The sequence below is a fragment of the Papio anubis genome, chromosome 17, assembly GCF_008728515.1.
Source record: "Papio anubis isolate 15944 chromosome 17, Panubis1.0, whole genome shotgun sequence".
In the NCBI taxonomy this organism is placed as follows: Eukaryota; Metazoa; Chordata; class Mammalia; order Primates; family Cercopithecidae; genus Papio; species Papio anubis.
Genome location: NC_044992.1, coordinates 7,309,395 through 7,336,999, shown reverse-complemented (window position 1 = coordinate 7,336,999; position 27,605 = coordinate 7,309,395). Strand labels below are relative to the sequence as shown.

The 27,605-nt window shown below is 49.8% G+C and overlaps 1 protein-coding gene across 5 annotated transcripts in view; it reads right to left on the bottom strand.

Annotated features, from left to right (window-relative positions):
• DNAH2 (dynein axonemal heavy chain 2) overlaps positions 1 to 27,605 on the bottom strand; it is a 121,786-nt gene that overhangs the window by 31,287 nt on the left and 62,894 nt on the right. For all 5 annotated transcript variants that reach the window (XR_004179334.1, XM_031657344.1, XM_031657346.1 and 2 more), the window contains exons 37-62: positions 27,409 to 27,598; positions 26,471 to 26,651; positions 25,306 to 25,433; positions 24,808 to 24,960; positions 24,423 to 24,548; positions 18,627 to 18,845; positions 18,284 to 18,401; positions 17,938 to 18,074; positions 16,965 to 17,102; positions 16,718 to 16,876; positions 12,604 to 12,756; positions 12,324 to 12,415; positions 11,812 to 12,010; positions 11,462 to 11,686; positions 10,430 to 10,534; positions 8,426 to 8,614; positions 7,807 to 7,892; positions 7,538 to 7,668; positions 7,238 to 7,387; positions 6,739 to 6,906; positions 6,345 to 6,505; positions 5,835 to 5,974; positions 3,369 to 3,501; positions 3,103 to 3,242; positions 630 to 840; positions 3 to 119 (exon numbers count right to left, since the gene is read on the bottom strand). Coding sequence is in view for 4 of the 5 variants with exons in the window: in XM_031657344.1 (XP_031513204.1) it covers positions 3 to 119; positions 630 to 840; positions 3,103 to 3,242; positions 3,369 to 3,501; positions 5,835 to 5,974; positions 6,345 to 6,505; positions 6,739 to 6,906; positions 7,238 to 7,387; positions 7,538 to 7,668; positions 7,807 to 7,892; positions 8,426 to 8,614; positions 10,430 to 10,534; positions 11,462 to 11,686; positions 11,812 to 12,010; positions 12,324 to 12,415; positions 12,604 to 12,756; positions 16,718 to 16,876; positions 16,965 to 17,102; positions 17,938 to 18,074; positions 18,284 to 18,401; positions 18,627 to 18,845; positions 24,423 to 24,548; positions 24,808 to 24,960; positions 25,306 to 25,433; positions 26,471 to 26,651; positions 27,409 to 27,598 (3,949 nt within the window). In the remaining variant the exon portion in view is untranslated. The remainder of the gene's footprint in view (positions 1 to 2; positions 120 to 629; positions 841 to 3,102; positions 3,243 to 3,368; positions 3,502 to 5,834; positions 5,975 to 6,344; positions 6,506 to 6,738; positions 6,907 to 7,237; positions 7,388 to 7,537; positions 7,669 to 7,806; positions 7,893 to 8,425; positions 8,615 to 10,429; positions 10,535 to 11,461; positions 11,687 to 11,811; positions 12,011 to 12,323; positions 12,416 to 12,603; positions 12,757 to 16,717; positions 16,877 to 16,964; positions 17,103 to 17,937; positions 18,075 to 18,283; positions 18,402 to 18,626; positions 18,846 to 24,422; positions 24,549 to 24,807; positions 24,961 to 25,305; positions 25,434 to 26,470; positions 26,652 to 27,408; positions 27,599 to 27,605) is intronic.

The following is a 27,605-nucleotide window of genomic DNA, read 5'->3' as shown; positions in this document are numbered from 1 at the left end:
ACCCGCATGGCCTCTTCCAGGGCAGGCAGGGCCTCTTCTAGATCTTTCTGGGCATTGTCAGCCAGTGCCTGACACTTGATTTCCTCAACTGCAATCTTTTCACTGTTGGCTGTTACGGCCTAGGGATGAAAAAAGGGCAAAGGTTTTTTGTCTTTGCCTTGGGCAAAAGTGGGAGTGACGGTGTTGGTGGAAAAGATGAAAGAGAAAGCTAAATAATTTTTTTTTCTTTTTTTTTTTGAGATGGAGTCTCACTCTTTCGCTCAGGCTGGAGTACAGTGGTGCAATCTCAGCTCACTGCAACCTCCTCCCCCAGGGTTTAAGCGATTCTCCAGCCTCAGCCTCCCGAGTAGCTGGGATTACAGGTGCCCTCCACCACGCCCAGCTAATCTTTGCATTTTTAGTACAGATGGGGTTTCACCATGTTGGCCAATTTGGTCTCGAACTCCTGACCTCAGGTGATCCACCTGCCTCAGCCTCCCAAAGTGCTGGGATTACAGGCGTGAGCCACTGCACCCAGTTACTAAAGAAAATTTAAGAAGGGGAACATGGGTTCCCTGATGCAGTAGCCAGCACTGGTGGGAGTGAGGCACGGGGGGTGAGGCACGGGGGGGTGGGGGTGGGCCCTCGACCTTCTGCTGCTCGTCCGCCTCCCGCTTCTGCTGCACAATGATGACCAGGTACTCCTCACACTGCTTCTGGAACTCGGCCACCTTCTTCTTGGCATCTTCCAGCTCCAACGACATCACTTGTACCTTTTCCCTAGTTTCATCGATCTTGAACAAGCCTGTCCGCAGCTTATTGGCTTGGTCCTGCAGCTCCTGCCGTTTTTCTCCCAGCAACCTGCGGGGGAGAATAGGACAGGGTGTGGAGAGGCGGGGCTTCCGGAAACAGGGTGTCCTGTAAGACCCACCTTCCCCGTGTGTCTCAAGTCCGCCTTCCTTTCTGTTGCCACCAATACTACCACCACCATCCTGGTCGGGATTCTATCATTTCCTGCCTGGGTCATCACCAACAGCTTCCTGAGGGCTCTTCTTGATTTCAGGCTCTCACTCCTCCAGTTTATTCTACACACCACTACCGGAATCAGCTTGTTAAATAGTCTCCATCACACCACCTCCCCTACGTGAGAATCTTCCTCTGTTCCCCACTGTGGAACAGGCAGGTGGGCTGGCCCAGGGCAGGCAGCCGTCCCTCAGCTCCAGCCTGTTTTTTTCCCTGTGGGAACGAATGTGGGCCCAGTATTGCAACAATTTCCCTCTCTCTCTCTTTCTTTTTTTGTAGAGATGGCGTCTTGTTATGTTGCCCAGGCTGGTCTCAAACTCCTGACCTCAAGTGATCCTCCTACCTCGGCCTCCCAACGTGCTGGGATTACAGGCATGAGCCACTGCTTCTTTTCTTTTCTTTTCCTTGAGATGGAGTCTCACTCTGTTGCCCAGGCTGGAGTGCAGTGATGTGATCTCAGCTCACTGCAGCCTCCACCTCCCGGGTTCAAATGATTCTCCCGCCTCAGCCTCCCGAGTAGCTGGGATTACAGGCACCTGCCATCATGCCTGGCTAATTTTTGTATTTTTGTAGAGACAGGGTTTCACCATGTTGGCCAGGCTGTTCTTGAACTCCTGACCTCAAGTGATCTGCCCACCATGGCCTCCCAAAGTGCTGGGATTATAGGCGTGAGCCCCCACGCCCAGCCTTATTTGTATCTTTTAAAATATCCTTTGCAATAAGTCAGCAATAGTAGGTGAAGTGTTTCCTGAGTTCTGTGAGCCACTGTAGCAAATTAACTGAACCTGATGAGGGGGTGGTGGGAACCCTCGAATTATAACCGGCCAAAATGAGGGGGTGGTGGGAACCCTCGAATTATAACCAGCCAGGCAGAAACACAGGTACAACACTGGGCTTTCGGTTAGCATCTGAAGCGGAGGGTGTCTTGTGGGACTGCGCCCTCCACCTGTGTGATCTGACTCTAACTCCAGGTAGATCGTTTCAGAATTGAATTATGTTACAGGACACCCAGCCAGTGTCCCCTGGAGAACTGCTTGGGTGGGGAAAATCCCCACCACATCTGGTGTCCGAAGTGAAGTACAGCCAGCTTTCCGTATTCACATCCGTGGATTCAACCAACAGAGGATCAAAAATATTTGAAAAAAAGTCCGGGCACGGTGGCTCACACCTGTAATCCCAGCACTTTGGGAGGCCGAGGCTGCTGGATCACCTGAGGTCAGGAGTTCAGGAACAGCCAGGCCAACATGGTGAAACCCTGTCTCTACTAAACAAACAAACAAAAAAATTAGCTGGGCATGGTGGCGTGTGCCTGTAATCCCAGTTACTAGGGAGGCTGAGGCAGGAGAATCACTTGAACCTGGGAGGCAGAGGTTGCAGTGAGCCAAGACTGTGCCACTGCACTCCAGCCTGGGCAACACAGCAAGACTCCTTCTAAAAAAAAAAAAAAAGTCTCGAAAAAAGTTGCATCTGCACTGAACATGTACAGACTTTTCCCTCTTTTCATTATTCCCTAAACAATACAGTATAACAACTATTTACATAGCATCTACATTGTATTAGGTATTGTAAGTAATCTAGAGAGGATTCAAAGTATATGGGAGGAACCTGCATAAGTTACATGCAAATACTCCATTCTATATCAGGGACTGGAGCAGCTGTGGATTTTGGTATCCGTGGGAGGTCCTGGAACCAGTCCCCCACGGATGCTGAGGGCCTGTACTGTGTTGAGTGAAAGAGTAGGGAAAACGCTTTGTTTTTTCTATCTCATACAGGTAGAAAGTCTAGAAGACATTAAAGGCAGACAGGAAAGGACTGGGTATATTATGGCAATGTTCCAGTTATATTATGGTGAGAAAAAGACACAGAAACTTCATGCCAGAAAATAAGGGCCAAGAGGGTGTGGAGAGGGGCTGAGGGGAACATAGCCAGAAGGTTCTGGAGACAGCCCCTCCCACGGGAAGCCCCAGCTCCCTCTTCCCAACTTCCTAGGCAGAACTGCGGCCTTTGCGTCTCTGCCCTTGCACATCAACTCATTTCACCCATTGCCCTCAGAAGACACGAGGCTCCCTGGCCCTGCATGTCCCCTGCCCTCCTTCATACTTTTTATATCCAGACACGAGTTCCAGGTAGTTGGTGGGTGTGACATAGTTGTATCTCCGCAGTTCCAATAGCATCTTCTGGGAATACTGAGCTACTGACCAGTGCATAGTGACAAAGATCTGGGCCACCTTCCTGTGGATCTGAGGCCAGTGACACAGGATGAAAAGGCAGATGGAAATGGAAGTGGGAGAGAGGCCGGGGGTGCGATGAGAGGCGGGGAGGAGGGAGGCCGGGGGTGCGATGAGAGGTGGGGAGGAGGGGCTCACATTCTCCTGAGTTCCCAGGTCTACTCCTACGAGGTACTTCTCAGCCACCTCGAGCAGGGCCTCTTGGGGCCACTCTGAGAACCAGTTGATGGTTGTGCAGTTCACCAAGGCTGGGTACTGGCGGATCCAGTTCCTGGGAAGGGGTTTGGAGAGGCTGTAAATTCCGTGCACAGACACAGCCTCCAGGCACTGGCTTCCCCACACGCATCCACTCACTTTCTAGGAACCTAAAATGCCCCGTCCCCTTTCTCCTCTATCTCCTTGTCCAAATTCTGTTCCTTCAGAGCTAGTTCAGCAGAACATTTAGAAACAGGTTCTGGAGTCACAAAAACCTGGTTCTACACTTTCGAGGTGTGGATCTCCAGCAAGTATCTAAGCTCTTTGAATGCCAGTTTCCTCGTCTCTAAAATGGGAATAGTAATACATGCTGACTAGGGTGGTTGGGGGATTCAATGAGGTGTCACACGTGAAAAGTTCAGCATAGCCGGGCGCGGTGGCTCAAGCCTGTAATCCCAGCACTTTGGGAGGCCGAGACGGGTGGATCACGAGGTCAGGAGATCGAGACCATCCTGGCTAACACCGTGAAACCCCGTCTCCACTAAAAAATACAAAAAAAAAACTAGCCGGGCGAAGTGGCGGGCGCCTGTAGTCCCAGCTACTCGGGAGGCTGAGGCGGGAGAATGGCGTGAACCTGGGAGGCGGAGCTTGCAGTGAGCTGAGATCCGGCCACGGCACTCCAGCCTGGGTGACAGAGCAAGACTCCGTCTCAAAAAAAAAAAAAAAAAAAAGAAAAGTTCAGCATAGCGCCTGGCTGTGTTCACAAACATTATAAACAAAATGGTAGGCTGGGCACTGGGGCTTGTGCCTGTAATCCCAGCACTTTGGGAGGCCAAGGCGGATGGATCCCTTGAGCCCAGGAGTTCAAAACCATCCTAAGCAAATGGCAAAACTGCATCTCTGCAAAAAGTACAAAAATTAGCTGGCCATGGTGACATGCGCTTTTAGTCCCAGCTACCGGAGAGGCTGAGGCAGAAGGATCACTTGAGCCTGGGAGATGGAGGTTGCAGTGAGCCGAGATGGCACCACTGTACTCCAGCCTGGGTGACAGAGCAAGACTAGCAAGACTTGGTCTCAAAAACATTTTTTTTTTGTTAAGGTAATCCAAATTGCTTCCCTGCAGAAGTTCTCTGCCCTCTTCCTAGTTTCTGATGCCCTTTAAAATCTAGTTATATCAAGAAAATGTGGTATAGATATACAAGATAATATTATTCAGCCTTAAAAAAAAAAGAAGGAAATCCTGACACATGCTACAACACGGATGAACCTTGAGGACACTACGCTAAGTGAAATAAGCAAGTCACAGAAAGACCAATGCTAGCTGGGCGCGGTGCCTCACGCCTATAATCCCAGCACTTTGGGAGGCGGAGGCGGGTGGATCACTTGAGGTCAGGAGTTTGAGACTAGCCAAACCAACATGGTGAAACCCTGTCTCTACTAAAAATACGAAAATTAGCCGGACATGGTGGCAAGCACCTATAATCCTAGCTACTGGGAGGCTAAGGCACGAGGATCACTTGAACCTGGGAGGTGGAGGCTGCAGTGAGCCAAGATCACAGCACTGCACTCCAGCCTGGGCAACAGAGCGAGACTTCGTCTCAAACCAAAAAAGAAAGACAGACAAATGCTGCATGGTTATGTGAGGCAGCTGAAGTCAGACTCATAGGGACAGCGGCTGGGGAGGGAATGGGGAGCAGTGGTTTCCTGGGTATGGAGTGCGGCCTCGGGAGCGTGAGAAAGCTCTGGAGCTGTCACACAACAGTGTGAGTATACTTCACACGGCTGAACACTGCACTCAAACGGTTAAGATGATACATTTTGGTGTGTGTGTGTGTGTGTGCGCGTGTGTGTGTTTTGAACAGAGTTTCGCTCTGTCCTCCAGGCTGGAATGTAGTGGCGAGATCTTGCCTTACTACAACTTCCGCTTCCCGGGTTCAAGCGATTCTCCTGCCTCAGCCTCCTGAGTAGCTGGGACCACAGGTGCCCCCACCACCATGCCCAGCTAATTGTATTTTTAGTAGAGACGGGGTTTCACCATCTTAGCTGGGATGGTCTCGATCTCCTGACCTCGTGATCTGCCTGCCTCGGCCTCCCAAAGTGTTGGGATTACAGGCCCGACCTGTGAGTGTGTGTTTTTAACGACAATTAGATTTACAATGACAAAACAAAACCAAAAAGCCACCCACCAAAATAAACAAAAAATCTAGTTATACCAAGAGAGGACAGATGACTCCCATGTCCAGCAAAGGAGCTTCCTGAAATCGGGCACAGCCTACGGAAAGGAGATGGGCGAGGCAGGCAGAGGAGCCTGCTCTTATTCCTGACACTAATTTCCAGAAGGCACAGGAGGCCACAGCAGGGTGAGGGAGCACACAGAAGGGGCTGGGAGAAGAATGTCACAGAAGTCACCTGAAGGGATCCCCCACGGGGCTGAGGCAAAGCACGATGTGCAGGTTGTTCCGCACGCGTTCAATGAGGTAGGTGAAGAGGCTGTCCGATGACTCAGGCACCTGCTCTGCCCGGGCCTGATCTATGATGTGCGACTGGATCTGGACAGAAGCCACCCAGGGTCAGAGGGCGGGTGTCTCCATGGCAGAATCAGCGGGGGCAGCAGGTCAGGCGGGGCTAACAAAGTGTTTCCCAGGCTGGACTTGAACTCCTGGCCTCAAACCATCCTCCCACCTCAGCACCTCCCACCCCCGAGTAGCTGGGACTACAGGCTCCAGCCACTGTGCCTGGCTCTGAAGCATGGGTTTTAAAGCAGCTCTGCCCAGGGTCCCTGGAGGGGACCTTCCACCTTACAGAGCTGAGGTGGGCAGTGGGGGTGCTCCAGGGGCACATTCTGGGAGCTGTGGTCCTTCTGGGGTCAGCTACGCCGGCAGAAGAAGCGCCTGGTCGAGGGTGTGGAAGGAATCCTACCTCTTCAAATTCATCAGGCTTGTAGAGATTGGGCACCTCGCCTGAGCTGAGGATGTTGTTGATGTCTTCTAGGAAGGACTCATCAGCTATTTGGGTGTCCACAAAAAGGAAGGACGTGGTCTTGAGCTCCACCCCAGCCTGACGATACAGACGCTTGATATCTGGCCGGGGGAGGGAAGGAGGACGAACTCACTGCAAATTCCCCGTCCTGGGCTTGATTCCTTTTCTGAGATTTAGGAACCCTCCCCGCGCTTCAGCATACACGCAACACCATCCTACACTCAACACAGGCCGGGCACATCTGCCCATCTGGCTGCCATCTCTCCTCTCTTATCACTGCAGGAATATGCGCATCTGATCTTTCATTCCTACCGTTTCAGAAACCCAGCCATACCATCTCGGAACTCCTGCTTCCGATAATGTTTGGTGACCTCGATCTGGAAGGTGGTGTAGTCGCAGATGGATGAAGCCAGGCGGGCCAGACTCTGGCGTCCACTGCCCCCGATGCCCACGAGGAGCATGTTGCCCCGAGGCTGTCCAATGACCCGCACGATCCGTGTGACTGGGGGTGGGGTAGGTGTGAGGGTAATGAGTTGGCTGAGTAAACTCAGGGGACCTCCAGGCCCTAGGCTAGGGATTGGGGTCCCTGAAACTGAAGCAGAGGAACCAAGAGGTATGAGAAGAAGTTGGTGCCCAAGGCCCAGGAGGCAATTCAACTTTTAACCTCCACCTTCTCTGTTAAACACACGCTGCCACACCCAGGGCATCTGCGGCCAGGGAGAAAGGCAGCTTCTGGAACTTGATTTGGGAGACCTGGGAAGGGACCCCTATTTCCTTAGACATACCCCATCACTGAGATGATGGGGAAGGGGGTGGGACTGGCAGGCGCTCACTGTGCTCAATAGCCTCTCGGAAGAGCACCAGCTGCATGGGCACCACAGAGGGTGACAGGTTATACTCATTCAGAGCTGTCTCCATGACTGTCTTCAGCACTGTCAGATCTGTGAGGTCTTCATACACCTTGGGCTCCTTCAGGAAATCCCCTGGGCCATGGGAAGAGGGGATCAGAGGCACAAACGCCTGGTCTGCCTCCCCGCCGCAGGGCTCCACATTTCAGACTCCATGTCCTGACTCCTTCTAGCCCCGATGTCCTAAGAGTGTCAAGCCCAAGGTCATCACAGCTCCCAGCTCACCAAAGATAGGAGGACGCTTGCTGGGACACAGATGATGAAACGTGAGGTCAAAGAAGGAGCCGAGCTTGTCGTTTATGATGCCCATGAAGGCTTCTGTGTCTGCCGCATCCACCAGCCGGTCAGAGAAGACTCTGTGGGCAGGGAACTGGCGTGAGATCTGGGAATAAAGAGGAGAATGGCCTGGGGAAGGCAGTGTCAGGCTGGGAGCAAAGTGGGGGTGGGAGCAAGGCTGAGGAAGCCTGCGTCTGGTCAGGGCACATGCATGTCACCTGAAACATTCATGGATCCAGAGCCGTGTGATGCTGGACTTGGTATCATGGAAGTCCTTGTTGGCTCTAAGCATGCCCTGGAACACCTGGGAAGAGGATGGACTGTTGGGACCAGGGAGCAAAAAGATTCCCTCCGGAAGTTTTTTGTTTTGGTTTTGGTTTTGGTTTTTTGGGACAGTCTCACTCTGTCTCCAAGGCTGAACTGCAGTGGTGCAATCTCAGCTCACTGCAACCTCTGCCTCCCAGGCTCAAGCAATTCTCCTGCCTCAGCCTCCCATGTAACTGGGACTACAGGCACACGCCACCACGCCCAGCTAATTTTTTTTTTATATATATATTTTTAATAGAGACAGGATTTCGCCATGTTGGCCAGGCTCTGGTCTTGAACTCCTAACCTCAGGTGATCTGCCTGCATTGGCCTCCCAAAGTGCTGGAATTACAGGTGTGAGCCACCGCACTTGGCCCAGAAGTTTTAAAGGTAAAGCCAGGGAACGCGGCACTTCAGGATGGGGGTGACTTTTGGTGCGCATGCTATTGAGCGTTAAGGCTTAGTCTGAGAAGAGAATGCCTCCGCGGAGGCTGGGCCAAGCAGAAGGGGCAAGGTCAGGCCGAGAGTCACCTTGGAGATGTCTCGAAGGTTGAAGAGGTAATGGATCTTGGTGGGCGTGGGCAGGAAGCGCTGTACCACAGTGTTGTACATGTCCAGGGTGGCCTCTGTCACCACGTTCCCAATGGGCTTCACCTCTTCCTCAAAGTCCTGAAGCTTCTGATTGATCATGGTGCCAAATATGCGGATGATCTGGGACTCCTAGAAATAGGCCCTGGCTCACTCTCCAGGGCTCCTGGCCTTCTAGCCAGGAAGGAAGCCAATAAAGAGCTTGGCTCATGGCAGAATTTAAGGGGGCGTCAAAAAAAAATCCTAAACTCAGAAATAAGACAAATGATAAATACTATTTTAACACTGTATATATAGTGTTGCATGTATTATACATACTATATATTTATACATTTTTATTTATTTATTCATATATATACTGCAACTTCTGCCTCGTGGGTTCAAGCAATTCTCTGCCTGAGCTTCCCAAGTAGCTGGGATTACAGGTACCTGCCACCACGCCTGGCTAATTTTTTGTATTTTTAGTAGAGACAGGGTTTCTCCATGGTGGTCAGGCTGATCTCGAACTCCCGACCTCAGGTGATCCACCTGCTTTGGCCTCCCAAAGTGCTGAGATTACAGGCGTGAGCCACTGTGCCCAGCCTTAACACTATATATATACTTTTTTTTTTTTTTTTTGAGACAGAGTCTCAGACTGTTTTCAAAGCTGGTGTCCAATGGTGAGATCATGGTTCACTGCAGCCTCAACATCCTGGGCTCAAGCAATCCTCCCACCTCAGCCTCTCAAGTAGCTGGGACTACAGGTGTGCACCACCACACCTAGCTAATTTTTGTATTTTTTTGTAGAGACAGGGTTCCCCATGTTGCTCAGGCTGATATCAAACTCCTGGGCTCAAGTGATCCACCTGCCTCAGCCTCCCAAAGTACTGGGATTACAGCTGGGAGCCACCGTGCCTGGCCAACACAGTATTTAAAAACAAAAATGAATGCAAAATATTCACGATGAACAAACACTAACATTTAAAATAGAGACCAGATGTGGATTACTGATTTCTCCTTTCCCCTTAGGCTCCAATATGGCTCAGCACTGCACTCTACTGATTTTGTATTTATTCAAAATGGTGGTATTTTGCTCATCATAAATTATTGGCATTAATTTTAATTTTAAAAAAATATTGCATTACTACAGATTCACCAGTACTAGTGGCCAAGCCTCCATACCTTCCCTGTTCCCCTGGGATCCCTTGGCCCCACATACTTCTCCAGTTCTCCTTCCCACTCCATAGGATCAATAAAATGTTCCAGACAGGGAAAAAAAAATGTGAGGCCAAGTGTGGTGGGAGGCTAAGGTGGGCGGATCTCTCGAGTCTAGGAGTTTGAGACCAGACTGGGCAACATGATGAAACTGTCTCTACTGAAAATATAAGAATTAGCCGGGCGTGGTGGCGGGCGCCTGCAGTCCCAGCTACTCTGGAGGCTGAGGCAGGAGAATCACTTGAACCTGGGAAGTGGAGGCCGCAGTGAGCTGAGATCATGCCACTGCACTCCAGCCTGGGGTGCGACAGAGTGAGACCCTGTCTCAAAAAAAAAAAAAAAAAAAAAAAAAAAAAAAAAAGGAAGTGTGAACATGTTATTTCTCTTGATTGCAGAGTCTTTGGGTGCCCCCTTAAATTCTGCACTGAGATGAGTGACTCACTGGCCTGGCTCTAATCCTGACACTGCTGCGGGCTTTGTAGGATCTACCTTCCTTAGTCTACTTGGGCTTCACCGTGTTCTCTGCCCACCAGGACTACAAGGCTTCCTTGTCCACAGTCAGGAAGGTGCGCTTCCATCCCGTAGCTCTCCTAGCTCAGGAGCCAGCACAGGCCCTATGGATCGTCCCAGCTTCCTGTGTGGAGCTCTGCTTGGGGTGCCTCGGCCCCCTGGGATCTGGCCCCTGCTTCTCTGGGACAGAGACATTTCACCTCCTACCCTCCCCTCGTCCTGCAGCCCCCATGAGGTCCTCACTGTGGGGAAGGTCATGTTGATAATGTTGAAGCGACTCTGTAGCCTTGGGGAGATGACGGTCCGTCCACCCCCAGGGGGGCCCATGGCAGCCATCAGGAACATTTCCTAGACAGCGGCGACAAGGCGGGCAGAGAGGCAGGAGGGGAGCGGGCAAGAGAGGCAGCGACACAGGCCGGGTGAAAAGGAGTGGGAGGAAAACAGTGCGAGGAGGGACGAAGGGGAAGAGGAAGCGGGACACAGTGGGTAGAGAGGAACATGGAGCGGCAGAGCAGGGGGAGGGGAAGAGAAGAAAGGGACATGGGAAACTTGTTTTAGAACCAGGAATGCATTGGTCTGTATTTCATCCTTATAATCCATGTACCCAAATGAGAAAATACAGGTAAGTAAAAAAACATTTGTGTCTTCTAGACTTTCTCTTTTTCTTCTTTTAAAATTGTACATATCTATACACGTGGTGTGTGTGTTCTCTCTCAAACACACGTGAATATATCACTAGCCGAGTTTTTGGCCCAGAGTGCCAGATATACACACACACAACCCCAGAAGCCAGGCCGCAATGGCCGCTGATTAAAGAGAAGCAGCCAGGTGCAGTGGCTCAGGCCTGTAATGCCAACACTTTGGGAGGCCAAGGTAGGAGGATCTCTTGAGCCCACGAGTTTAAGACCAGCCTGGGCAACACATGGAGACCTTGTGTCCACTAAAAATCATAAAATTAACCTGTCACTCCAGCCTTGGCAACAGAGCAAGACACTGTCTAAAAAAAGAAGAAAAGAAAAAGAAGGAAAGAAGGAAAGAAGGAAAGAAGGAAGGAAGGAAACAGTATGCTCAGAATCCCACAAAGGAGGCAGGACTGAGGGAGGACGCCTGGCTCATGAGTGAGGAGCCAAGAACTGCTGTCATGGAGACAGGACGCTCCTGTGTGGGAAGGAATCCAGGATGACAGGACCATAGCCTGGGGCCCCAGTGGGGTGGGGACTGAGCCTATCCCAGAAGGGAGCAGAGGCCTGAAGAACAGACTCTCGGGAGGCTTACTCGAATGTACTTGATGGTCTGCTTCGAACGGTCATACCAAAAGCCATAGTCAATCCAGAGGCGGATCAGCTCCAGAGGTGGCTGGGACCCAAACATGTCCTTAGCGGGCATATTTAGGTCATCCATAAAGGTGATCATGCTTTTGCCCCCGAATGGCACGTAGACACCCTTGGTTCGCTTCTCAACCCTGCTCTCAATGATGCTCTGCACATTATTGGATGTGGTCTGGTGAAAAGGTACCGAATGAATGTGTGGGTCTCCTGAGAGAAATATGGGCTTAGAGAGGAGGGTCAAGCAGGCACTTGGATCCCAGGGGAGCCGGCAGCCTGGCTCCTGGGTCCCCGACACACCTGTGCGGACATGTTGACAATGAGCACCGACCACTGGCTGGAGGGCAGGGACTGCAGAACGCTCTGGGCGATGGAGGTCTTCCCAGTCCCCACGGGACCCACCAGCAGAACGGGATTCTGGTTGGCCACCAAGGTGCTCACCAGGTAGTTGTAGCGCACAGTGTCGACGGTGGGCACCATGATCTTATAGAAGGGGGCGCTAGGGAAGAGCAGGGACCGGCTCTCAAGGGCCACCCGCCCACTCCTTTCCAACTCCCACTTCCTTTCCCTCCACGTCACCACTGTCTCATCACCACCCTGCCCTCCTGTGGGGCCTGGGGATCATGCACTCCCCTCAAAGACCCCGTCCCAAGTCTTCTAGGTCCCGCTTCCTCTCCTCAGGAGGCAGCCCTTCCCTGGGACCCACCTTCTCCTTCCTGTCGCTCATTTTTGCTTCTAGGCCCCATCTCTCTTGCCACATCCCCCAGCTACCGCTGCCCCATGCCCTCCTCACACTCAGGCCCAGCTCTCACTTTGGAGGGTAGCGCCAACTCTTAGGGAGCTTGTCCTCAAATGACGTCCAACTCCGCATTTTGGGGTCCACAAAATACTCATATACCGTGTCCTAAGGAGGGCATGTAGGTCAGGTTACCAAAGCCTTCCTTGAGCCTTCTCCAGCCCAGAGAACGGGCCCCAGACCACCGGGTGGAAGAAAGAGAGAGAGAGAGAGAGAGCAAAGCAGAGCCCGAGATCGGGGATGCCAATGGGTTCTGGAAAAACAGGGCGAATAGGACAGCTGGGTGTGTGCCCAACCTTATTGGGAAAGGAGCCCTCGATCTCTCGGAGGTAGCTGTCAATCTTCTTGCGGCCCTCTTCATCCACAGAGGCACACACAGACCAGATCATGCTGAACACAAATGTCATCTCTACCATGGTGACACAGTTCTCGCCGTCAGCTGAGTTCACCTGGATGGAGGATGAGAAGACTAAATAACCTGTAAGAGGCCAGGGGTCCATCTGGCAGACTCATGACACCGGAGGCTGGAAAGGCTGGGTCTTCCTCCCTTCCTGGCTCTATTTGGAAAATCGCACAGTTTTCCAAATGTGCGTGTTTATCTACAACCTGCTGAAAGACTGAGACAAACCTGAAATTTCTTACAGCTCAGCAGTTGCCCTGAGCTTCCTCACTGCTAACTCATAAAGACGCAGCCATCATCCGGCCACAACAGGCCTGCCCTGGAAAAGCACCCATGGGTGCTCAGGAGACAGATTCAGGAACATTCATGGTGACTTGTTTGTGATTGCAAAACACTGGAGATGACCTAAACGTTCACCAGTAGAGCAGTGGAAAAATAACATGTAGTGTTCTACCATGGAATAGTATATAGCAGTTAAAGCAATGAAATGAATCTACATGTAGTAATACAGAACTCGAAAACATATTGTTAATTTAACGGACATGTTGCAGTATATAGCATGATATAGTTTTAAAAAAAATACCACATTTTCGGTCAGGTACAGTGGCTCATGCTTGTAATCCCAGCACTTAGGGAAGCAGAGCTGGGTGGATCACCTGAGGTCAGGAGTTCGAGACCAGCCTGGCCAACATGGTGAAACCCCGTCTCTACTAAAGATACAAAAATTAGCTGGGCGTGGTGGCCCCTGTTAATCCCAGCTACTCAGGAGGCTGAGGTGGGAGAATCGCTTGAACCCAGGAGGTGGAGGTTACAGTGAGCCAAAATGGCACCACTGCACTCTAGCCCGGGCAGCAAGAGTGAAACTCCGTCTCCAAAAAAAAAGAAAAAAAAAACATTTTCTATGGATATCCATGGGGTTATATGTAAAGGCGTACCTTTAAAAAGGCCTAGGCCAGATATGGTGGTGGCTCATGCCTATAATCCCAGCACCTTGGGAAGCTGAGGTGGGATTATTGCTTGAGGCCAGGAGTTCGAGACCAGCCTGAACAACATAGTGAAACTTGTCTCAACCAAAAAAAAAAAAAAAAAAAAAAAAACAGCCAGGCATGATGGTGTGCATCTGTAACCTCAGCTACTCAGGAGACTGAGGTGGGAGGATCACTTGAGCCCAGGATGTTGAGGCTGCAGTGAGCCCTGATCATGCCATTCCAGCCTTGGTAACAGAGCAAGACCCTGTCTTTAAAAAAAAAAAAAAAAATTAAAAAAGAGGTCTGGAATGACATACACAAACATACTACGGTAGTTACTTGTGTGCAGTAAGGAGCAGATCAGGACTGGGAGGAGAGAGAGGAACAAAAAGGACTTTAGTTTTATATGAAAAATTATTGGGCCGGGCGCGGTGGCTCAAGCCTGTAATCCCAGCACTTTGGGAGGCCGAGACGGGCGGATCACGAGGTCAGCAGATCGAGACCATCCTGGCTAACCCGGTGAAACCCCGTCTCTACTAAAAAATACAAAAAACTAGCCGGGCGAGGTGGCGGGCGCCTGTAATCCCAGCTACTCGGGAGGCTGAGGCAGGAGAATGGCGTAAACCCGGGAGGCGGAGCTTGCAGTGAGATGAGATTTGGCCACTGCATTCCAGCCTGGGCGACAGAGCGAGACTCCGTCTCAACAAAAAACAAAAAAAAAAGAAAAATTATTATTTTCAGAAAGGGAACTTGATTCAACAATTATCTGTGTAATTAAAAATTAAAATATAAAATGTGGCCTGGTGCGGTGGCTCGTGCCTGTAGTCCTAGCACTTTGGGAGGCCGAGGCAGGAGGATTACTTGAGTCCAGGAGTTTGAGACCAGCCTGGGCAACACAGTGAGACCCCGTCTCTAGAAATAATCAAAAATTAGCTGGGTGTGATGGTGCACACCTGCGGTCCCAGCTACTCGGGAGACAGGAGAATTGTTTGAGCCCAGTAAGTTGAGGCTGCAGTGAGCCGAGATCACACCACAGCACTCGGCTTGGGCAGCAGAGTGAGACCCTATCTCCAAAAAGATAAAATATAAAACGTACCAACTTAATAATGGAAGGAGCATATTTAGAGCCCGTGCTCTCAACCCCCTGCCCAGGGGGCACGTGACAGGTGTCTTTCTTCTGATTGGGCGCATGGAGCACATGGGGCCATCCCAACTCTGTCGGGCCTCTCGGAGACCATGACCAACCTGGCATCCTTCAAACCTGGCATCCTTCAAACCATCCCTGGCCTACTATGCAAAGCAGACACAGGCCCGTGGGCAGAGGGCGCTTGAGGATGGGTTGTGACGTAAGACACCTGGGACCACAGATAACGTGCTACACTTGGTGCCCTCCAATCCAGGATACTGATCTTGGACTTAGAGAGTAATCCTGGCCAGGCGCGGTGACTCACGCCTGTAATCCCAGCACTTTGGGAGGCCGAGGCGGGCGGATCACAAGGTCAGGAGATCGAGACCATCCTGGCTAACACGGTGAAACCCCGCCTCTACTAAACATACAAAAAATTAGCCGAGCGTGGTGGCAGGTGCCTGTAGTCCCAGCTACTCGGGAGGCCAAGGCAGGAGAATGGCGTGAACCCGGGAGGCAGAGCTTGCAGTGAGCCGAGATCGCGCCACTGCACTCTAGCCTGGGTGACAGAGCGAGACTCCGTCTCAAAAAAAAAAAAAAAAGAATCAGTTGTCTGCCATTTTCAGTCCAGAATCCTTAGTCTGTGCTTCCGGCTCCTCTCAGCATACAACACATCTCACCATCCTCATGGTCCAGCCCTCTCCTCAGGGTCTCTGCCACACTGAAGAGCATCTGCACACAAACACCACCCACCATATCCGGCTACAGACCACTAGCTAGGCCCGCCCCGTCAGGCCTGACCCCTGTGTGTCTGCACTTCTGCAGAGGCCACTCTTGCCCTCTGCTCACTCAGGAAGCCTCCCCTACCCAGCCCGTCCTTCTTGGCACCTGTGTGCCATTGATACTCGTAACTGCCCTCTGCCCACACGGTACCTGGCAAGTCCATCTACAGTTTTTTGGTTTTGTTTTTGTTTTTTTGAGATGGAGTCTTGCTCTGCCTCGCCCAGGCTGGAGTGCAGTGGTGCAATCTTGGCTCACTGCAGCCTCCGCCTCCTGGGTTCAAGCGATTGTCCTGCCTCAGCCTCCCAAGTAGCTGGGACTACAGGTGTGTGCCACCACACCCGGTTAAGTTTGTATTTTTAGTAGAGATAGGGTTTCACCATGTGGGCCAGGCTGGTCTCGAATTCCTGACCTTCCATGATCCACCCACCTCGGCCTCCCAAAGTGCTGAGATTACAGACATGAACCACCGTACCCGGCCCCATCTACATATTTTTAATTTACATTAACTGTACGAGGAATGACATATGTTCCTATAGATCTTAATTGTTGTTGATGACGTATTAATAGTTTAATTACCTGGCAACATCTTTAAAAACATTACAAACCATTTATAGGCAGTGATTAAAGCTCAACAGAAGATATCAAATTTTGGTCCTTCTAAACTGAGCACAATTTTCCTTAAATATCAATTAATCTGAAATGTTTACAAAGTCCTCTCATCAGAATAGTCTGAAAGCGTCTTCAAGGAGAAATGGTGTCCCAGGGCCTCATCTACGCCAAAACTTATATTTATATTTTGAAGGGCTGGAGAAGTCAGGAGCAGAATGAGCTATTTTCAGCTCCCAAAGCATGGGTGGGAAATTATAGCGAGACCCCATTGTGTACATATTCAACTCAGAACCCCTAGTCGGACCTTTCAGCTCGACACACATGTGCACACACACAGATGTGCACACACACATGCACACACACACCCCTCACTGCCTCCATGGTCATTGAGGCCTCCCCTTGGAGTCTCTGCTCCACTCAAGCCTGGAGTTCAACCTGTCTCAGACACACCGTTTCCCAGAAGTTGTCCTGGTGAGACTGTGAGCCCTCCCTACCCCTGCCCGTGGTCTGTGTCCTCCCCGTACCCCATTCTCTGGCGTGGCCAGGGCCGAGTACAGCTTGCAGAGGGAGATGATACCACTGTACTCGGGCAGGGGCACCAGCTCCTTGCAGTTGTCCTTCTTAAAGGCCAGCATCTTGTTGATGAACTTTTCGAACATGCGTTGAAGGGGCTCCACCTCAGCCTGGAGTTGAATAAGAAGGGAGTCTTCATTCACCCTTGTGTCCTGGAGCCACCCTGGTTACTTTCCCTCTCCTTAGTTCCCTTCATACCTTTGGCCTCTTCTCCAGCCACGACTGAACATAGGGCTTCCAGCCCAGGTCAGCATAGTCAGTGTAGACCATCCCGCAGCGGGATACGGTGGCTGGAGAGGCCACTGCCAGGTTCTCCACTTCGAACAGAAGAGACACCTAAGAATATACGCTTGTCAGAACTTCATCTCTCTCTGCATCCCCCACCTTCAGGAATAATAAAACACCCAGAACTCGGATGCTACAAGTTCACAAACGATTTGTTGTTTTTGTTTTTTTTTTTTTTTGAGACAGAGTCTTGCTCTGTCACCCAAGCTGGAGTGCAGTGGCATGGTCTTGGCTCACTGCAACCTCTGCCTCTCAGGTTCAAGCAATCCTCCCACCTCAGTCTCCAGAGTACCTGGGACTAAAGGTGCACAACACCACACCCAGCTAACTTTTATATTTTTTAGTAGAGACGGGGTTTCACCCTGTTGGCCAGGCCGGTCTTAAACTCCTGACCTCAAGTGATCTGCCCACCTTGACCTCCCTCCCAAAGTGCTTGGATTACAGGCATGAGCCACCAGGCCCAGTCCAGTTTGCTTTAAAAGAAACTAGAGCTTATTCAAGGTTGTCCTTATGAAAACTCACTCTCTTGCTCGCATTGTTGGAGTGGGTGGAAAAGGGTGTGCTTGCCAGTCCATGAATTCATACCCCTGGGTGCACAAATGAGGGTCCTGCCTCATGCGTCCATGGGAACGAGCTGAGGAGGGCCGCCCGAGCCTACACAGTGCTTACGACACAGAGTGTTTTTCTTATCATTGTTCTCAACAGCCATAGTAGGCAAAGCATTTTTTCTTCAGCTGCAGGTTTCCCTGAATCCAGGCATCCTCCCTTCAGCTCTCTCCCGCAGAACCTGCCCTGCTCTGAGATTCCTGGCTGTCCTCCCCAACCCCGGCCCATGCCCTCCGGTGCCTGCCTCTGCAAGCCCTCGGGAGTCAGCCACATCCCTGACCTGCTCGGGCATCGCGATGCGCTCGCCGTTGATGAGGGTCAACACCTTGTTATCATCCATGACGGAGTTCATGCTCTCAATCCACAGCGTGTCCACGGGGCCGTCGAACAGGATCCACTTCTCATCGGGTTTCTCATCTGAGTGGATGGTGGGTGATGAGGAAACCAGGGAGCCACTCACCTTGCGCCCTCTGCTCACACTCCTCTAAGATGCAAGCCTACACATCCTTGTACTTCAGCATTCTCCAGGCATTTCTCCACCAACTTGGAACTTCCTATCCCCAGACTCCCTGCCTCCTTAGGAGACTCAGGCGTCTGCTCTCCACACCCCACGATCCTTTGGATACCTGCACATGCTGTCCGCATGACACTGGACAAGATGCCATCTGTCCATTCATTGCTGCTGAGGTCATATTCCCCGTACAGTTCCCCTAGAGACAATGCCTTGGGGTTCAAAGGGAACTCCTGAAAATGACACCAGAAGGGGTTTTAGCTGCTGATAGACAAAAACCCCCCTTTATTTCCAGACCCCTCTTAGGTACGTGCATTTGCCCCTTCTCTCATCGCTCCAGGCCTCCGTGGACCCAGTACAGCCCTCCTGGCCTTGCAAGATTCTCCCTGGCCCCCACCCTCCACTGTCTTTTTACTACTCAAGTCTCTGCCACTGACTCCACTGTCCCAGCCCCGTACTCTAACAATGTTGAAGTTAGGGTCTCCAGCGCGGCACAGAGAGGACAGGGAGGCCTGCAGGATGCGCCATGAGGCCGTCTTGCCACTGCCCGTGCAGCCCACAATCATGGTGGAGTGGCGGGAGTTCTTGGTTTCATACAACTGGAAAACCTTGGTGAGGGTGAACGGCGTGCTTTGCAGGCCCATGTCTCGAATCTCCTGCTCAACGGTCTCCCGCAGCTGAGGGAAGGGAAAACACAACAAGCAGAAGAAAAAGGATGAGGCCTTTAAAGGGCTTTCAAAATCTCCCCAATGCCAGAGAGAATCTGTTCAAAACTGTTAAAAATGGCCCCAGGGCCCTCTGCACTCTGGCTCTGTTCACTCACTGGGAAGCTGGCCCATTGCAGAGTTGAAAGACTGGGCTCTGGAGTCGGCCAGGCTGGTTCCCCAGCTCTCAGCTATGTGATCCTGGGTAAGTTACTTCTCCACGCCTCAGTTTCCTCATTGGCACAATGTCTTACATGTAGCTCTACACCCTTTTTATGATTCAGCAAATATTTATTAAGCCTCTACAATGTATGCCAAGCACTGTGCTTGCCGGTTGCCAGGGATACAGCTTGGGACAAAATAGATTTCGTCCTATTGCAGAGCTCACAGTTTGGTGGAAGAGCCCAATTAATGTTAAAGACATTATTACCTACGTTAAAAAGTAATGCTTGGGCTGGGCGTGGTGGCTCACACCTGTAATCCCAGCACTTTGGGAGGTCGAGGCGGGCGGATCACGAGGTCAGGAGATCAAGACCATCCTGGCTAACACGTTGAAACCCCGTCTCTACTAAAAAATACAAAAAATTAGCCAGGCATGGTGGTGGGTGCCTGTAGTCCCAGCTACTTGGGAGGCTGAGGCAGGAGAATGGCGTGAACCCGGGAGGTGGAGCTTGCAGTGAGCCGAGACTGTGCCACTGCACTCCAGCCTGGGCGACAGAGCAAGACTCCATCTCGGGGAAAAAAAAAAAAAAGTAATGCTTGAAGAACCATGACCTAGCAGATCGGCCCCAGAATAGTGTGCCATTTTAAAACACACAGCTCATGTAGCCAAATAATTTCAAATAGATGCAAGATCATTACTTGTACTAACAGGCCTCACCAATTTCACTTCCTTCCACTATCTGAGAAGTTTTATTAGTATGTTTTCTGTGTGCACATGTGTTTAGTGTCCTAAAGAAGTTTAATGTCACATTTTCTATTTATTCAGTTAAAAAATATTCTCAGCCAGGTGCAGTGGCTCAGGACTGTAATCCCAACACTTTGGGAGGCTGAGGCGGGCAGATCACCTGAGGTCAGGAGTTCGAGACCAGCCTGGCCAACATGACAAAACCCCGTCTCTACTAAAAATACAAAAAATTAGCCAGGCGTGGTGGCAGGCGCCTCTAGTCCCAGCTACTCAGGAGGCTGAGGCACGAGAATCGCTTGAACCTGGGAGGCAGAGGTTGCGGTGAGCCGATATCTTGCCACTGCACTCCAGCCTGGGCAACAGAGCAAAACTCCATCTCAAAAAAAAAAAAAAAAAATCCTCTAATTTCTTCTTTGATCCATTAGTTATTTAGAATTGTATTGCCGGCCGGTGGCGGTGGCTCAAGCCTGTAATCCCAGCACTTTGGGAGGCCGAGGCGAGTAGGATCCGCAGTCGGGAATCGAGACCATCCTGGCTAATACGGTGAAACCCGTCTCTACTAAAAATACAAGAAATTAGCGGGCCGAGGTGGTGGGCCTGTAGTCCCAGCTACTTGGGAGGCTGAGGCAGGAGAAGTGGCGTGAACCCGGGGGGGCGGAGCTTGCAGTGAGCGAGATCGGCCTCCCCTGCACTCCCAGCCTGGGAGCACAGAGCAAGACTCCGTCTCAAAAAAAGAATTGTATTGCCAAATTTCCAAACATTTGGGCTTTTACAAATTCTATTTTGTCGCTGTCTGTTAAAAGCATTCAAATGCACCTCTTTATGGATTTTTTGGTCTGTTTGCATTATCATCAGTTTCTGAAAGAAGTCAAGATCTCCCACCAGGGCTATGGATTTATGTGTTTCTCCTACGGTTCTGTCCATTTTCTTTTATGGATTTTGTAGCTATATTATTTAGTGCATACAGATTTAGAACTGTTATAACTTTCTGTGCATTGATCCTTTTATCATTATGAAATGTCACCCTTTACCTTTACTATTGCTTCTTGCCATAAAGTCTACTCTGCCTGTAGAGTTATCATTGTGATCAGAAAATGTGGTATGAATATCTTCCTTTGACATTTTTGAGGCAAATTTATGGCCTTTACATAGTCATCAATTTTCCTTTTCCTACATGGTCCAACAATTTTCTATGTGTGCTTGAAAAATATGGTTATGCTTCAATTATTTTATTTTATTTTATTTTATTTTATTGAGTTCTCACTCTGTCAGCCAGGCTGGAGTGCAGCGGTACAGTCACGGCTCACTGCAGCCTCAAAGTCGTGACCTCAGGGAATCCTCCCACCTTGGCCTCCCAAAGTCCTGGGACTACAGACATGAGCCACTATGCCTGGCTGATTCTCCAATTATTGAGACCAGTTTGTATAGATATCTATTAAATAATGATTGTTGATTGTGTTCTTCAAATCTTCTATATCCTGATTTTTAGTCTGTTTGATTTATCAATTAAGAGATATCAAGCTTTCCACTATGATAGATTTGTCCATTTCTCCTTGTAATTGTGCAAAATTAGCTCTACTTATTTTGAGGCTGTATTATTAGGTGCACCAAAATTTAGAATTGTTATACCTTTCTGATGAGTTGAATCCTTTATTATTATGAAATGGCCCTCTATTTCTAGCAGTGCTTTTTAGCTCAAAATCTGTTGTCCCATATTGCTACCCTAGCTTTCTTTGGTTAGTATTTACTAATACTAATTATTTACTAATGCTAATCATATAATAGAAAAAACATCTTTTTCTGTTCTTTGACTTTCAGCCCTTTGTCATTAAACTTTAGGTGGGTCTCTTGTAAACACTATGAAGTATCAGTAAAACAATGTATGATTACTTTTCCTTTCTTGGGCAACTTTTTTGTTTTCCCTAGGATCTAATAATTTCTGTGATTTTTGTTTGCTTAGGTTTTTTTTTTTTTTTTTTTTGGACACAGGTATCACTCTGTCACCCAGGCTGGAGTGCAGTGGCATGATCTCAACCACTGCTGCCTCCAACTCCTGGGCTCAAACAATCCTCCTGCCTCAGCCCCCTCCAAGTAGCTGAGACTACAGGCACGAGCCATTATACCTGGCTCATTTTTGTATTTTTTGTAGAGATGGGGTTTCACCATGTTGCCCAGGCTCGTCTCAAACTCCTGACCTCAAGTGATCCACCCGCCTACGCCTCCCAAAGTGCTAGGATCACACGTGTGAGCCACCATGTCTGGTCTGTTTGCTTAGGTGTGTTTTTTCTTTTCTTTTTTTTTTTTTTTGCTCCCATATTTGCTTAGTTTTTAATGTGCTTATCTCTAACTCAATTCCAAACTCTACCAGTTGACTAAATCTTTCAAACAATTTTCACATCGGGTATCAATTTCTTCTTTAAAAAGTCCTCCTAGCCTGGTGCAGTGGCTCATGCCTGTAATCCCAGCACTTTGGGAGGCTGAGGCAGGCATATCACCTGAGGTCGGGAGTTTGAGACCAGCCTGACCAACATGGAAAAACCCCGTCTCTACCAAAAATACAAAATTAGCCAGGTGTGGTGGCGCATGCCTGTAATCCCAGCTACTCCTGAGGCAGGAGAATCGCTTGAACCTGGAGCGCGGAGGTTGCGGTGAGCCGAGATTGTGCCGTTGCACTCCAGCCTGAGCAACAAGAGTGAAACTCCATCTCAAAAAAATAAATAAATAAATAAAATTTAAAAAGTCCTCCAAAAGCCTTCAGGTTTGCTCCAATCTGGATTGGCTTCTCTCTTTGCCCAGTGCACCACCGTCATCCCATGACCTCCATTCACCAACACCCCAAGGATTACTGTAGCCTCCCCCTTGCACCGAATCTTTTGTTTCCTGTCATCCCTTTCACAGCTCCTGTATTTAAGTAGAGCACATTTTCTAGTAGCTTTTGGAGAAAGGAGTAATTGCGACTAAGGAGCACACCACCATGCCTGGCATTTTTTTTTTTTTTTTTTTTTAAGAGATGAAGGTCTTGCTATGTTGCCCAGGCTGGTCTTGAACTCCTGGCCTAAAGTGATCCTCTTGTCTCAGCCTCCAAAGTGTTGACATGACAGGCGTGAAGTACCACACCTTGCCCCTATCAGTTTCAATATCTGAAGTAAGTTTTCATGGATCTGATTCCACTGTCTGTTGTTGTTCTGGCTCCCATTCACGGTTTCTTGTTTCCTTGTGTGTTTTGTGATTTTTGACCATGAGTTGCTCATTTTCTTGGACTTTTACCTGTGGCAATTCTTTGAAGTGTGAGTTGAAATTTCATTCCTCCAGAAATAATTTGCTTTTGCTTCTTCCTGTCACCTGGGGGCACTAACAACCTAGAACTACTTAATATTAAAATCTAAGCTTGAGATTTCTTCTCTGATTACACAGTAGGAGAAACGATGACTGGAAACCATGTGAGAGCTGATGTGTGGTTAGGAAATCTCAAAGGAAATTTGGTCTTTTTCTTCCATCATCAGAGATCAAAACAAGCAAGTTTCTTTCCTATATATACCCTTCTAAATCGCAGGCTTCTCTTTTTTCCATCTACTGGGGGTGTTGCCCCTTGTGGACTGGGGTTTACGCAGCACTGCATTTTCTGTTCTATCTTCAGACTTGGGCTGTTTCATCTCCTATTCCCACTGCCTTGACATCAACAACAGTTTTCAGGGAGAAGGCCAGCTTTGGTACTCACCTGTCTCCCAGGGTTCCTGCTTTTACTCCCCACCCTCCTTAACTCCTGGAATTCTTTCTTTCTTGCCAGCTTAGCAATGCATTAAAAAGGATGTGATTATTATATTTTTATCCATCATTTTAGTAGTTTCTATTGAAAGGATCATTCAGGGTATCTAGACTACCACACTGCCAGATAAGAAAGTTCTTATGCTTTCTAAAACTCCTTCTTCCGTTCCGCTGCTCTCTGATACCAAGTGGCTTCTAGCAACCTCTCCTCAAAACTCCCTGCTGAGGTGAGAAGTAGAGGCATGGAGGACTGATGGGCACAGAGAAAGTGCAAAGGCAACGGACTAGAGGTTTCGATGAAGTCAGAGCGTTGTTGCGTGGATGCACTTGAGCAGGTACATTTGAGCAGGTCAGCGGGAGAGGGAGTCGTGGTCAGAGAGCAGAATGTTTGAATAGTCTATTGCTTTATAGATAAGGAAGTCCAAAGAGAGGTCAGCTGACTTGCTCAGAGTCATAGCTAGCAGATGGCAGAACAAGGCCTGGAAGCCAAGTTTTCTGTTCCCAGATGCCTATTCACATATGTAGTCAGGGAGAGTGCACTTTTTTTTTTGTTTCTGTTTTGTTTTTTTGAGACAGGGTCTTGCTCTGTCACTCAGGCTGGAGTGCAGAGGCACAGTCTCAGCTCATTATAGCCTCAACCTCCTGGGCTCAAGCAATCCTCCTACCTCAGCCTCCCGACTAGCTGGGAGTACAAGCATGCGCATCACCATGCCTGGCTAATTTTTGTATATTTTGTAGATACGGGGTTTCACCATGTTGCCCAGGCTGGTCTCAAACTGCTGGACTCAAGCAATCTGCCCACCTCAGCCTCCCAAAGTGCTGGAATTACAAGCACGAGCCACAGCACCCGGTCAGGGAGAGTATTAAGGAACAAATACCTTGCCATAGTCAATGACAGGCAGCTCAATGTTGGGAAACAGATCTTGCACGATGGCATTGAACAGGGGTGCATCAACTGAAGTGAGCTTGGCGATGTTCATGTCTCTCATTGAGAGCAGCAGAACCTGAATGGGAAAAGACAGAGATTCAGGCTTGAGGAGCCAGGGCCTAGGCCCTTCACCTCCACAGGGCTTCGGGGCAGGTGCCAAGAACAATGGATACACCAGTTAGCCATTAGCAAAGCAGCAGGCAACACGGGGATGGGACCAGGTGGGAAGGTGGGAATCCCCATCTGGGGAAAGAAAGGGTCTGAAAGACTTGAGGGAAGTGACATAGGGCCAGTGACAGTGGAAGTCAGGTCCAAAGGCTGTGTCCTTGCTCTACCTCTTCATCAGTCAGATCCGGCTGTAGGCGGCGCTTCTTGCCAGCATAGCGCAGAAGGGAGGTGAGGGCACGCAGGCCAAAGTCATAGTGGTCCTGTCTGGAGAGCTGCTGCACAGCCAGTGAGTAGAGTGTGTACACCTTCTTGGCCAGAATCTGGGGAACCAAAACAGAGAAGGAAACAGTCCATCTCCCCACAGATCCCTCTGCTTCATCTCGGGACAGTCAGAGACAGGAAGCCAGGTCCCAGGACATGAAGCAGCTAGGAGGTACTCTACGGACTCTCCTGATGAAATTGCGTGAATCACGCCATTGTTAATTAGTGGTATCACAGAGGAGAAACTTCCCTCCCCTAAAGTTTTCTCCCCCTACATCCTACGGACAATAGTCTAAGTTCCTTAGAGGATAAGCTGATAGTGAGGCCCTTGGGGAGCTCCTCTGTCCAGGGAATAATTATGAAACGGAATTAAAATCACTGGAGAAAAGGGGTTATTGGAGTACCTTGCAGTTGCCAAAGCCCTCTCCAAAGAGAATGATTTCTGCAATGAGGGTGGAGTCAGGCACCACCATGGCAATTGGGCGGAACATGGATTTAAGATTTTCAGGAAGCTCTGTGCGGCCAGCATAGCCTGGAAAACAATGCCACTTACTTAGAATCATATATTTCCTCATCTTGATTTGCTTCTCCAAACCCACTTTCCAATCAATCTCATTTTCTCCCATCTTAACTCCATCCCTAACTTTCTCCCTAACTGCAAGATCACATCCGTTCTCATCTCAGCCCCAGCCCTTCCTAGTCCGCTTTGGTCTTCTCTCTTCTCTGTGGTCCTTTCCTTACTTTCTGCGTGGCCCTGTTTCAAACTCAAATCACAGAGCTGTCAATTTCCCATCTCTCCAGATTCTGTGTATAGCTCACATCAGTCCTAATAGAAATCACAGCTTTTCCTCTTATTCGTTCAGTTCCTAAACCCTTTCCTATCCCTGTGCTGTCCTAGGCCCTTCCCCCAGAGTTGTTCCTAGGGAACAGTAATGAGGGACCCTAGGGCCTGCTGCAAAAGAGATGGCAGAGAGACCAGAACTCTGGGAGCTAGCCTAATGGGAGAAGATAACTAAGTATCTTAAAAGATGAGGTCTGGCCGGACGCGGTGGCTCACGCCTGTAATCCCAGCACTTTGGGAGACCGAGGTGGGCGGATCACGAGGTCAGGAGATCAAAACCATCCTGGCTAACACAGTGAAACCCCATCTCTACTTAAAAAAAAATACACAAAAAATTAGCCGGGCACGGTAGCAGGCACCTGCAGTCCCAGCTACCCAGGAGGCTGAGGCAGGAGAATGGTGTGAACCCGGGAGGCAGAGCTTGCAGTGAGCTGAGATCGTGCCACTGCACTCCAGCTCCAGCCTGGGTGAAAGAGCGAGACTCCGTCTCAAAAAAAAAAAAAAAAAAAAAAAAAAAGGTTATTAATCCCTTTGGGGAAAACAGTAAGATTGTTTCCCCTTCTCCCAGAAAGTTGTGTGTTTATCCTTCTCTCCCCTTTGCTATTTTTAACCAGACTTCATTTAGCTATATACGTTCGCATGGAAGGGGGAAGAGGAGGATGCAGTTATTTCCCCTGAATACTCAGTCCTTCCCACCCCAGAAACCCCATCCACTCCCTGCCACCTACCAGGATTCATGGTAATGAAGATCCCACAGGACCACACCAGATTTATTTCAAAGCCGTCAAAATGGAAACGGGTGAGGCCGGCAGCCAGGGCAGATAGGATGGACAGGATCTGCTGGGCCACCACTGACAGCACCTCGATGTTGATGCGGTTAAACTCATCAAAGCAACCCCAGGCTCCGGTCTGCGGGGTGCAAGGCAGAGTCACTGGGAGCAAGAGAGGTGCCCCAAAGGCTAGAAAGCATGATTCACACACCCTTCCTTAAAATGTTTCACGAGGTGAGGCGGCCTCCAGAATAGAATGCAGGGAGAAGGGCACCAGAGTACCCTGTTGTAGCTTCTGGCCAGAACTTTCCATCACATGGGGCCAGTCTGGGGTGATGCTAGAAAAGGTGTGGGTTGGAAAGAGACTAGGGTAGGGAACTTGTATGCACTGTCTATTCTGCTCCAGTTAACACGCATTATTTTCTTTAATCCTTTATAATCTTCTGATTTTTGCAAATAAGCTACGTGAAGCTCAGGAAGGGGAAGGGACTTTCCTAGTTGTGGCTGGGCGCGGTGGCTCACGCCTGTAATCCCAGCACTTTGGGAGGTTGAGACAGGTGGATCACCTGAGGTCAGGAGTCTGAGACCAGCCTGGCCAACATGGTGAAACCCCATCTCCACTAAAAATACAAAAATTAGCCAGGTTTGGTGGCATTTGCCTGTAATCTCAGCTACTCAGGAGGCTGAGGCAGGAGAATTGCTTGAACCCGGGAGGCGAAGGTTGCAGGGAGCCGAGATCACACCACTACACTCAAAAAAATAAAAATAAAAAAAGAATTACCCATGATGCAATGTCATGAAGCTACAAAGCACTGAACCAGATTTGGGTTTCAGTTTATTTTCTGGAACGAAAAGGTATTTAAGGGGCTTCTGGCACAGGGTGGCAGGATACTGACCTGAGCCAGACCTGAGTACATTCGGCCCATGGACTTGTAGTCCAGGCCCTCAGAGCAGTTGACCACAATGACATATATGCCCAGGGCCTTGCCCAGGTCTTTGACGGTCTCGGTCTTGCCCGTGCCTGCGGGGCCTTTTGGGGAGCCCCCTCGGTGCAGGTGCAATGCCGTGGTCAGTGTCATGTAACACCTGAGAA